The sequence below is a fragment of the Eublepharis macularius genome, chromosome 6 (assembly GCF_028583425.1).
Source record: "Eublepharis macularius isolate TG4126 chromosome 6, MPM_Emac_v1.0, whole genome shotgun sequence".
Classification (NCBI taxonomy): Eukaryota; Metazoa; Chordata; class Lepidosauria; order Squamata; family Eublepharidae; genus Eublepharis; species Eublepharis macularius.
Window position 1 is genome coordinate 86,052,457 of NC_072795.1, and position 12,161 is coordinate 86,064,617.

The following is a 12,161-nucleotide window of genomic DNA, read 5'->3' on the forward strand; positions in this document are numbered from 1 at the left end:
GTAAGTAGCTTTCAAATTCTATGGAATAGCCTTATGAGACTATTTCTAAGGTCCAGCCATCTGCCTGCGTGTCGACCCAGGCTTGATGGCAAGGAGTACTTGGTCTCTCACAGGGATGGCTTGCGAGTCCTGTCTTAGAGAGCTTGGTATCAAGGTTGGATCTCTTTCCACGTGTAAAGAACTGTCTGATCTTGGGACAAGGTAAGCATTATCCCCCACAATACAGCTGGAGAGCTGGGACTGAGAGAAATGGTTTACCCAAGGCCATGTGGTAAGTTCATCACAGTAGTGAGATTTGAACCAGCAGAGTACTGCATCACAGTTTAGTTACTTTACCACTATACTACAAGTAGGTTCTTGAAAGGACCAAACCCCCCCCCTTAATAAAGGGATGTCTAGATTAACCCCAGGATGGTCGCTTGGAATCCTGTCTATATCTTAGTAAAGTGTGTTGTGAATAAAATGGCTGAGTGCTAAGGGATCGCCTCAGATTGTTTGAGTGTTTTTGGCAACACTTTCTTTTGTCCTGGGTCTCAACACAGATCTTTCCCAGGGCATCCCCAAATAGCTTGTCTCTCTGAAAGTGGTAAGCCAGTACGATATTTTTAGAGTGTAAATCTGCTGGCCATGCTCTTAGTCAAGGGTGCCTACTTGTTACTGCTGCCAAGACCATAGTCCTGGAAGAAAAAATAAGTGCATCCAGGATGGTGACTGCCTTGAAGGTACTGGCCTTTAAAATTCTGTTTGCCCCTTCAAGTGGGACATCTATTGTTGTATGGGAGAAGTGGGATCAGTTTTCTGATCCATACTCCTGACGCTCTGGAGGCAATGGCTGTAGCCTTAATAGCCATGGCCGTGGCCTCGTGAGCTCTCTTCAGCATGACCTCTCCTTGTCTAAGATGTCTCTGACTGATCCTTGCCCATCCTCTAACAGGAGCCCAGATGACTGAAGTGTAGCCACTGGAGCATTGATCACAGGTACCTGCAACATCTCATAGCAAAGAAAGTTAATGAGTACAGTCTTTTGACCATGTTAGGAAATTGCTTATTGGCTGATGGTTTAGACCACTCAGCCTTGAGCTGTCTCCCAAAATATTCCGGAAATGGGAGGACCTTTTTTGAGGAAACTTTCCTAGGAAGAGACTCGTGTTTTCCTGGGTCTGGATTTGGTATTCCCTGTCTAAGGGTCCCCCAAGGGCAACTGCTGCAGCCCTAAGGCTGAGAATGTTTTAGGTAGTAAATACTGGTAGACCTCAGTTTCAGCTGAGCTGACTGTTCTGGCAGGGATATTTCCTCCTCCTCCACATCTGAAGGAATTCCTTCTTCTCCTTGTCATTACAGAGTCTCTGAGGGTGATCCCCCTGCTCAATGGGCATCCGTGTCTGTTAAATATTACAAGCTGCCTTATTCTGACTCAGACCATTGGTCCACCAAGGTCAGTGTTGTCTACTCAGACTGGCATCAGGTCTCCAGCAGGAAGAGGTTTTTTACATCATCTACCTGATCTTTTTAACTGGAGTTAACACGGAACGAACCTGGATCCTTCTGCATGCAAAACAGAAGCTCTTCCACTGAGCTACAGCCTCACCTGTGGAGGAAGGAGGAGGTTAACAGAGGTTTCAGCCTGGCAGAGATTAACAGAGGTTTCAGCCTGGCAGAGATTATATATTTCCTTCCTCATGGTTAGTTTTAGGAAGTCAAAAGGTTCAAAGACACAGGCAAGTTTGTGCCCTTCATACATTATCCATCTGACGGGGAGAGCCCTGTTGTAAAGGCAGGGCTAGATCTGAAGGGGAAAAGCCTGCTGTGGAATTTCCAGCCAGGAGGTTGGCAGGGGAGCATTCACTGTGGCACCAGAGCTGAGGAGATTCCTGGTGTCTTTTCCCACCAAAAGCCTGGACTGAGGAACCACACTGACTCCAGCTGCAGAGCAGGAACGCGCAGATGCTTCCATCTCCCACTCAGTGAGATGTGCCTTTTGAAGCTCTTCTGTGGCTCTAAGGCTGACTTGTAGCCAGGAGACTGCACAAGCCACAGAGGCATGTCCGTACTGACTTGTTGCTGGGAGCATGTACAAGCCAGGAGGCATGTCGGCACCGGATTCATCAATCCCCATTGCGTTTGAAGGGAATACTGGGGAGCGTTCCTTTCTGTTGTCTAGGAAGCTGTCCTCAGAATCCCTGGCATCCATCTTGTAGGCGGCTGCCCCAAATGGTCGCCGTGATCCTCTCAGTCAGCCAGGGAGAGAAGTAAGAGACAGAAGAGGACAGCAAAAAGATAGGGAGGAATTATGAAAGTTTTAAGTCAACAGAGTTTGAAAGACAAAGGAAAGATTAGAGGAAGAGGAATGGGAAAGTGAAAGTGAAACTGAAGTCCTAACAAGAAAGAAGCAGAGTTTGTCTGCTGCTAGACTTCTCTCCCTGGAGGCAGGAACAGAACTGAAGAGACAGTGTCCCATGCACCAGACAGGAAGAGGAAGAAAATTATTTCCGGCCTTCCTCATTGGACAGTGGGAATCACTCAAGCTGTCCTCCGACAGAGGGAGAACTATCACAACCCAGTAGATAAAAGAGGACAGGAGCTTAGGTATCCAATGTTCCACTTTTCCAGTACTCTCATTGTGTGATCACAATGTGAAAGTGTGGCTAATGCTTTTTCATATATAAAAAATGGTACCACTACATGACATTCAGAAGTCTGAAATATTGGTATTCAAAAATATTTCTGGACAAAAAGTATTTCTTCATGGTAGACAATTATTCTAACTGCACAGAAACATTAGGAACGTGCAGAGCATTAAAAACTTCAACATAATTTATCTCACTCATGCATTACAATACCAATGTCACACTGAATATCAACACACAATATTTTTCCAGCAGTCTCAGCATCAGGATTCCAACATTTGAGTGGCACCTGGTGTCTGAAATCAATGAAGTATGATGAAGGCTGCAATCCTAAACAGGTCTGCTCAGAAATAAGCTCAATTTTATTTTATTCACTCTCACATAAATGGTCTTAGAATTCCACTGGAAAGCAAGCAACGAATTTAGGAGTAGATATTTCAGTCCTTACTGGTACTGTGTAATAAGAAATCAGAAGGAATCTTCTTTATATAAAAGGTTTTAAACTAGAGGGTTGGCATATTCAAGCCTTCAAAGGTTACCTAAATAAGACTTCTATTGATAAATATAAAATATTGTAGGTTTTTAAAGAATAATGTTATAGACCTAGCATTGTATTGTTTACATTTACCTCAGGTCTCCTCTGCATTCTCACTTTAAGTAATCAATATCTTCAGTACTATATATGATTTCTTCTTTATACAACAGTCTATGCCAGTGTCAAATTTAAGGCTGAAAAATTTTATCCATCCTTTTCTACTTCTTTTGTTGCTAATGCTCTAAAAGTCAGCTTCTTTAAAGATGGTTTTCAGTACTGGGACCACAATGTATTTTGTAAAGTTTAACCCCTCACTGGAACACACACATATAGGATGTTCAAGAGCATCAATGTTTGCAACCACAATAAAACACAACAAAGACACAATTTTGAAATTAGGAATGTGTACCCCTTCCCTGCAAATCAGTATTTTTCAGATTCAGGTACAGGAAGGCCGTAAATGTTGATATTCGGGTCCAAAAACACCTGCTTAGTATTCAAAGGTTTTTTTCAGGAACCTGAAATTATTCGACTCCATTATTCCCTATGGGAGAATTTTCTGGGGGGGTTGGAGGGGCAGCTTTTCAAGTAGACTACACCAAAACTTCAGCAGAGCCAGGGGTCATTTCCTTGAAAAAGAACTGCAGGAACTCATTAGCATATCTTATTAGCATATGCCACACCCCCTGGCATCACCGGAAGTGTGTCAGAAGGCAACATCTACCCCTCAGGCCCCTTTCCGCAAAAATCTCCAGGTATTTCCTTAAAGCAGAAGGAACTCAGAGCAGCTTACCCTCCTCTGGAGAGCCAGCCCTACTTGCACCCACGCACTCACTCTCTCTCTCTCTCACACAAGTCACAAATGAAAATAAAGCAGCATCAATTCCAAGCAGCTTACATTCCTTTGGAGCCCAGCACCACTCGGCTTGCACTCGGAGAAAAAGGAATCACGTGGGCAGGGCCAAACCCTCCGTGACCTCTTTTTAGATCTACTGGAACACCATTCCTGTGCGTTCCGCCTCCAAATGAGCCCTGAGCAGAGCTATTGTTGCCAGTCCACCAAAGACTCACCCAAGTTCAATTCGATTGGGTCAGGGGTCCAATTTTACAGGATGCTGATCAAGATGCCCTTATTTTTTCCTATGGGATAAAAAATCCAATGCTTTCTCTGGGCTAAAATTAGAAGCCTAAGAACACACAAGAGCAAACTCACTGGCCAAAAGCCTCCCAGTGCAAAAAGAACCAACATGGCCCAACAGAACCAACATCAAACCAAAGAATCCCAGCAGAACCTATGCCAAACCAATGAACCAGCAGAACCAACTAAAGCCAGGGACATTGCTGCAAGCCCAACAGAACAGTGTCACTCACAGAAGCCAGGCAGAACCCAGGGCCATTTGCCTGAGAACTGCCCCTTCCCCTACCTTTGTTGCCCAGGAAACCTGCAACAGGTTAAACAAAAAAAAAAGCTGCTGCAACTGTTAAACCATCGATGCTGCCAATTCCTGTATAATTCTGGGTATATTCAGGAACGAATTTATCAGTATATGCAAGAATCCAAGTTGTATTCAGGATTCTCAAATATACACAACAAATAGCGATAAGGTATTTGCACACTCCTATTTGAAATGATGACTTTGAGAATCCTAAAATTCAAAGTATATAAGAGATAATGGTCACTATATGATTTCTTCAGGAAAAAGCCAACAAATGCAATAGATTCAATAACTTTACACTCATGCCTGCCATTAAGTGGTTAAAATGATTATTTCTGAAATTTTCTCATCTTGGAAATACGCAAGTTGAAGACTACTTCTAGTGGTTCTTCACAGCCATAGAGAAAAATATAAACGATCATCTTCACTATTCAAGCATATTGATACTTTACAACCGATGAAGTCTATATTTGCTGAATTATGAACTGTTACAAAGTGATACCTAAAGGCCTTGTTACGGAAATACATTTCATCTGAAACAGAACATACCATTGTCTGTCTGACCTGATTTTATATATACAGTATTTTAATTAAGGGACTTATTTTACTGACAACTGTAAGGAGGTGTTTTGCAGGAAACTGGCTCTGGAATGGAGCACTGCTTCCTAAAAGCCAGCAGCTACACAAACCTCAAATGACTGTAGCTCACAGCAGGCCTTCTGCTGTTCAGCATGTAGCCATGTTTTAATTTCCTTAAGCCACAGGACACAAGTCTGAATTAAGACTGCATTTTGTCCTTGCTGAACACATCAGCCTAGACATAAATGTTCATATTTTATTATTTCAAATTTTTATACACGCACACACACTTTATTTTCTCTTTAGGTCACTGGTGTCCTGCTCCTCCCTAAAATCTCCAGTCCTCCCTGTCTCCCCCCGCCCCCCCATTCTAGCTCTGCTATCTTAGATACTTATGGATTATTTCAAAACAACTTATTTATCACATTAGGAAAGGACAATTTGATCATATCCTTATTGTAATTCTATTCATTACTTTTTTCAATTTTGGGCAGCGTCCTCTCAAAATTCTATGATGTTAAATTTTCATTTCGTAATACATTTAGATTTCCCACTGAAGTAAAGTTGCTTATTCCTGCACCACTCAAGACTGATTTTAGACAAATGGCTCCTTGACAAATAATGGACATCTAGGTTCACTTGGGGCAGCTATACAATGTGGTTTTTGTCCAGAGACATTCTTCAGAGATAAATACTTATCTCCATGTTTACATGAGGACCCACTGAAGAATCAAAATAATTTAGAAAATGAACACTGTGTTAAAGAGGAAGTTACTAGCTTCAGTCATTCTCAAATATGTTAAAAGATTAACTAGGCTTCCTCTGTTATTTGCACAGAATGCTCAAGGTTTCACCCAAAGCGCCCATAAAGACTTCACTCCCATCCCCCTCTGCCTGTAACAATTACGGTAAGAGTAAAGTTTTTCATGTAGGATCTATACTCCTAAAATATTCAGAATGAGACTGAGATTGTGCCTCAGTTCATATTTTCCCTGGAGAAGACCCTGAAATACTAACAGCATGAAGAACATGCTGTTGAGTTGCATCTAACTTATGGTGAACCCACTCACAGCGCATTTCAGGCAAGAGAGGAATAGATGTAGCTGGCTACTGCCACCCTCCATTCAGCAACCCCAGTCTTCCTTTATCATCTCTCATGCAAGTACTGTGACTGACTCTGCTTAGCTTCCAGGTTCTGACAAGCTCAGCCTAAGCAAGGCTGCTATAATAGAATGAACTATTCAAAATACACAGACAACCTCTCATGCAAAGTGACTCTTCAAAATGGATAAATTATATGGGAACTAAGAGTCTCTGTATACAATTCATCTGACATGTGAAGAACATGTGTCAGGAGAAGCAATGTTAGCTGGGAATGGTTGTTTAAAAAGAGAGCCAGCGACAGGGCAAAGCCTTTGCTATACATTGGAGTTGTGTGAAGGGGCTGTGAAATGCCAGAAGGGAAACTTCAGCCCATTATAACCTCTTCAGGTCCAAGTCTGGCTATGGAAGGCAGCTTTAGCCCATTTCCATTCCTCGCTGCCCTCTAGTTGCGATCCCACAGAGTTTTAGACTGGAGAGGTAAAATTGACAGAGCCTTTGGGGAAGTGAAGATGAAATTAACAAACCCTCTGAGGAGCGATCTCCACATCTCTGTCTTTGTAAACTACCCTTCCTGGCTAACATTGCGTCTCTCTACACATTACAAAGACGCCCAAGGTATCTCATGTAGGGAGACTCTAAGACTCTGCACAACCAGCTGTTTGAGGGGGGAGGGGTCAGCTTGCACAGAATATTGGGGTGTGCGAGCACGTGCAGAGACTTCCATCATTCTTCCATTACGGCAACTTATAGTGACTAGAGTGGTTCATTTATAGGGTGACACAGGAACTGAGATTATTGTAAATATATTGAAATATATTGTGTTAAAATGAAATGGTCTTTATCTCTACACATTATGGGTATCATGAGAGTAAACAATGTGAAGGTGATTCTGATAGTAAGAAAGATCTGGAGAAGTTTTCATGAAAAAAAATCTAGAAAGGTATTATAAATGAAAGAGGCTGCACCCAGGTACAAAATCTGTATTTGTGTACGTAGCATTAGCAGCGTAACATCTCAAGGTCAATGTGAATGATGGAGAAGTTACACACCAACCTGCTTTGGCATCCTGATTGAAGCGGCAGTATTTTGAATGCTCAAGAGAAGGCAGGCATTGTTCAATGGGTACCCAGACATACGTCTCTGGACACAACAAGTCAGAAGGTCTATATTGGCCCTAGGGGGAAAAAGAAAGAAATAGCATGTCTTCAGGAAAAAACCATGTTTTTTGCTCCAGGAAAATCTTAATCAATGTAATTCAGCCACAACATACAGGTGAACAAAATATATCTTATACAAATTGTACCCCATGCCATTTTTAAAGATTGAGTATGCCTGACTAACCCGGCTTACAGTGGTTTCTTCCTACCTTGGTACAAAAATTAAGGCTCAATGAACATTAAAATCAAATTTTCTGTTGCTAATTTTTTGTATATTCAGAGGGAGAAGCTCCATGGGTTTTTGTTGTTGTTTGCTTCGTGTCAGGAGCTTTCATGACATCTTAAAACTGATTTGCGCACAACGGCATGTGATTAAGGCCGCATCACCTACCAGTCTCCATTTTAGGAAAGCTACACACTGCAGATTTTGGGACTCTGCCATCATGCTCCAACCATCTTTCTTCCCCCTACCACCTGCCTTTTGCATTTTACATCAGCCTGATGAAGAGTTCCTGGAAACTCAAAGAACTGTTGCTCAGTATTTTATGATATTTTGGTTGTGCAGATTATATTAAGCTGCTATTCTGGAGGAATAAAGACTAAGACCAAGCTTCACAAGATGAAAAGTTATCAGTATTTATTTACTGGGAGAGCCAGTCTGGTGTAGTGGTTAAGAGCAGCAGGACTCTAATCTGGAGAACCGAGTTTGATTCCTCACTCCACTTGAAGCCAGCTGGGTGACTTTGGGTCAGTCATAGCTCTCCAGAGCTCTCTCAGCCCCACCCATCTCATGGGGTGATTGTTGTGGGGATAATAATAACATACTTTGTTGATTGTTGTGGGGGTAATAATAACATACTTTGTAAACTGCTCGGAGTGGTTTTTAAGTTGTCTTGAAGCGCGGTATATAAATTGAATGTTGTTGTTGTTGTTGTTGTTGAGGCCTCGCAATATATCCAATGAAAATATTCCAAAAGAACAAAAAAGACGTAGAACATGCTTTACGGTATTGCAGATCTAAGTTTTTGGTATGGGAGACCTCTCACCAAATACATTTTGGACTATTTAATGAGTATGTATCTGGGAGGAGGACAGAGAGTCTTGGAAATGTGCTAGTACAATTTAAACACAGTTTGTGAAAACCGAGTAGCTGAATTTACTGCAAAGCACTCTCTTGGGGAAGATAATGCCTATCTCTGTTTATGTAATAAAATCAGGGAGCAAGGGCCCTGCTGTAGTACTTGACTGCTGGGATTCCACTGGTGTTGCCTTTCAAGGCAAAGACGGAATTTAATAAACCTTTAGACTGCCTTGCTTTTTCTCATGGCTGGCCTGCCTCTGCCTTAATGCATTGCTGTTGATAATTCAGGATTATTTTGTTTATGTAATGTTAGGACTCCTCTTTTAAACAGCTGGCTGGAAACTGAGATGAAGGCTATGTTAATTCACTTTTAATAAAAGATCAATGCGGTTTATTGTGAAAAAATAGAACACAGATGTATGCTTTACCTGATAAAAGAATTAAATGTGTGTTTAACCTTTTCTGTTTGTTCTGTGCTACTGGTACTTGACCCTCTTTGTTTTTTTTAAACAATTATCTTTCCTTGGAGCTTTTATTTTTCATATTTGGCTTAGTCTGTGAAAACAAACTCTGCTGATGCTCCTTTATCTCAAATACTCACCAAATCCCTTAGATTTTCCAAAATATTTTAAAAGTAAATCTTCAGACTTAAGTTTCATTAAAATTTTTGGCTTAGCCTTGGAACAGAACTCCAGATCATTCTGATTTGGTTTGGAGAACAGAAACTTGAACATGAAGCATGGCAAAGTGAGAATATTTCAATTAAAGAACCTCAAGGCAGAACTGCCAACACTGCCTGCAGAAGTTTCCAATTAAAAATCCAGCCATACTTTACAACAGCCTGAATGAATGTCATATGTAAGGATTTTGCTTTCAACATATCTTTTACAAGAGGGAACCATGGCCGAGAAAAATTGGTTGTATTTCTCGTTGGCACCAAGAAGGGGAGAAAGGGGGAAACAAGTGATGAAATGACCAGTTAAACAGCTTTTTATAAAATATGTCTCTTTAAAAAACAAAACCATGTTGTGGAATGCCATGGTTAATATTTGTTGCCTCTGAGTAGTCTCACACTGAATACTGAGCATGCCAAACTGTGGAACTCTCTGTATCTTCTATTGAGGATGTGTGGGTGCCTCCTTTTTTCCTTTTAAGTTGAACACATAGTTTAAAAGGAGAAATAGCTATTGAAAACCTTAAAAGAGGAAGCTGCTTTATAATAGTATATCCTACAAACAGTGGGATGTCATACTTGTCAGCAAATGCAATGTTCTGCTTTCCTTATGCTGCTGTGGAGCTAAACTGCCTGTGTTAATTCCGTGTGCATGGCAAGCTATTCGTGTGCTTCTACTGCCAAGAACAGGAATAAGATTTCAACCACAACACTGAAAATCTTCTTAAGTGGGTGTATATGTTCTAGAAGTCTTAACATGCCCCCATGTTTATGACAGTGCTGGTGATTTAACCCTTCCTTCTGTTCTATTCTCTTATATGTAAATCCCTCCCCTGGTAATTGTCCCTATTGAGTTTTCCCTATCATGGGAACTGTCATGGGAACATCAGGGGGACTAGTTACAGCCGCAAAACAGCAGAGAAATGTTACATCCCAGCACTGGTCTTCCAGTCCAACTTCCTTCTTCCCTCCAGCCCCAACTGCAGCAATTAATAGAAATTTAAACAGAGATATAATCACAGCTCTCCCTGCCTTAACTAAAAATTAAACTTAGCTAGAATTCAGTCTTAGTCTTATAGGACAATATTCGGTATAATGGTCTTTTAAGCATTTCAGTTAACATTTTCTTTACATCAGCTGTATGTGCAAAACTAAACACTTCAATGAAGTTTATACAATAAAGACACATTTTGTTTTTTCCCACTGGTATGTTCAAAACTCATCCAGTTGAAGCTTTCAGTTGTTAGACTGGAAACATCAGTAAAATTAAATTTCAGAATGGCATTTAAACAGGTATATGGACCCTGCTTTTCAGAAGCAGAACAAGGCAAAAGTTTGTTATTTTTGAAGGAAAATTTCTGTAGCCTGTGGTATAACCAGAGGTAGCACTGGTGACGCGATGACTGGATCATCGTATTACTCTAAACAGCTACAATGGAAAAGGAGATTTGATGCTGTCCCAAGAAGAGTTTAACCCTTCTTCTCATGCTCTTTAGCGGTTGCAAACAGGTTCTCTAGAGGTTCTCTGCTGGAGGGGAAAAACTGGGAAAAGGACATATAGGAAAGATTACCCCTCTACTTTGCTCAGTGCTGATCGGGATACAAATCTCTCCATTCATTCCTGTAAGTGCTGTTTAAAGGCCTCTGACTGTGTCTAGTTAGGTCCCAAATCTAAGCAATTAACTTTGTTCATCAAGTGAGTGTGTACTACAGAAAACAAATAGGATGCTTTCCTATGGTTATACAGATGTTTCAGAGACTTTTTTGACTCTATATGGCACTCCCCCAAACACACAGAAGCAATATGCAATGTGCACTAATATGAATCATGCTTCCAGTAACAGAACCAACAGAAAGCAGCCACAATCTGCCCTACTTTTTTCTGGCACTGTGATTGCAAGTATATATTAAGAGAAATTTGTTGAACATGTGTGAAGTCACACTTGGCTACTTATATCCAGCTGAAAGCAAATTCTTATAGTATGTACAAAATGGACAGCTTTGTGATGGATGGATTTATCATTGAATATTACATTTGATGAGACAAGAAATCTAGAGAAACTTTAGAATGTCAGCAATTCAACATGTGTTGAACACAAATGATTCACATTTTAATGTGACTGTTTTTCTCATTTATTTATACATGCTGCTGATAATGAATCAAAGGCATATAGTAGATTATTAACGGTTGCATGTAAAGTATCTGATTCTACATAGCAAAAAAGTGATGAAAAATAGTTTATCAACAGTTCACAACTGAGGTTGAGTTCACAACCTGAGATTTTTGAAAAGTTATAGAACTACAACAGAGTCTTCAATGGTTTCAATTATAGTAATTTTCTTTTTGGAAAAAAAAGGTTAAGAAACCCAAAGATTTATTCTTAAAAAGAACTCATTTTACTCACTCATCTAGAGAGATTCAGAAGCTACTAGAAGTCTACTGGGAGCAATCCTACGCAGGTCTACTGAGAATTACGCCCCATTTAATTCACTAGGCTTTATTCACAGGCAAGGGGTTTTTTTTTGGATTGTAGCTGTATCAACTGATGCACAGTACTTGCTGAGACCGTAGGGGTGCATGAGCCATGTTGACACATTTTTGAACTGCTGGATGCGGCCAGTTTGTCTTCAAAAAGCAGACTCACACCCTTTATAGGTGGCCCTCTTATAAAAACTTGTTTTGCATGCATGTTGCCACCTCTAGTTTGGGCAACAGACCTGATTGTAGTACAAAATAAAGATTGCTTCACACTTTCCTACAAATAGAATTTTTTTCCAGATATTGTGTTTCATGTCACAAGCTCATCTTTTTCATGAACTAAGCAATCAGCAAACCACCTCTGCCTCTCACTTGCCTTCATGGGGTCTCTATAACTTGATGGCACACTGTTACCAGAACTGCTCTATTTGAATGGGGAATTAGCTAGCAGTCTGGAACTAAATTTAGTGCGGATCTTTTAACCAATATA

General features: G+C 40.7%; 1 protein-coding gene across 7 annotated transcripts in view; it reads right to left on the reverse strand.

The window, feature by feature from the left end:
• Positions 1-12,161, reverse strand: part of ATE1 (arginyltransferase 1) — a 114,549-nt gene that overhangs the window by 16,817 nt on the left and 85,571 nt on the right. For 6 of the 7 annotated variants that reach the window (XM_054983030.1, XM_054983034.1, XM_054983031.1 and 3 more), the window contains one exon: positions 7,335-7,455. The exons of the other annotated variant lie outside the window; for it this stretch is intronic. In XM_054983030.1, the coding sequence (XP_054839005.1) occupies positions 7,335-7,455 (121 nt within the window). The remainder of the gene's footprint in view (positions 1-7,334; positions 7,456-12,161) is intronic. 7 annotated transcript variants of the gene reach the window in all.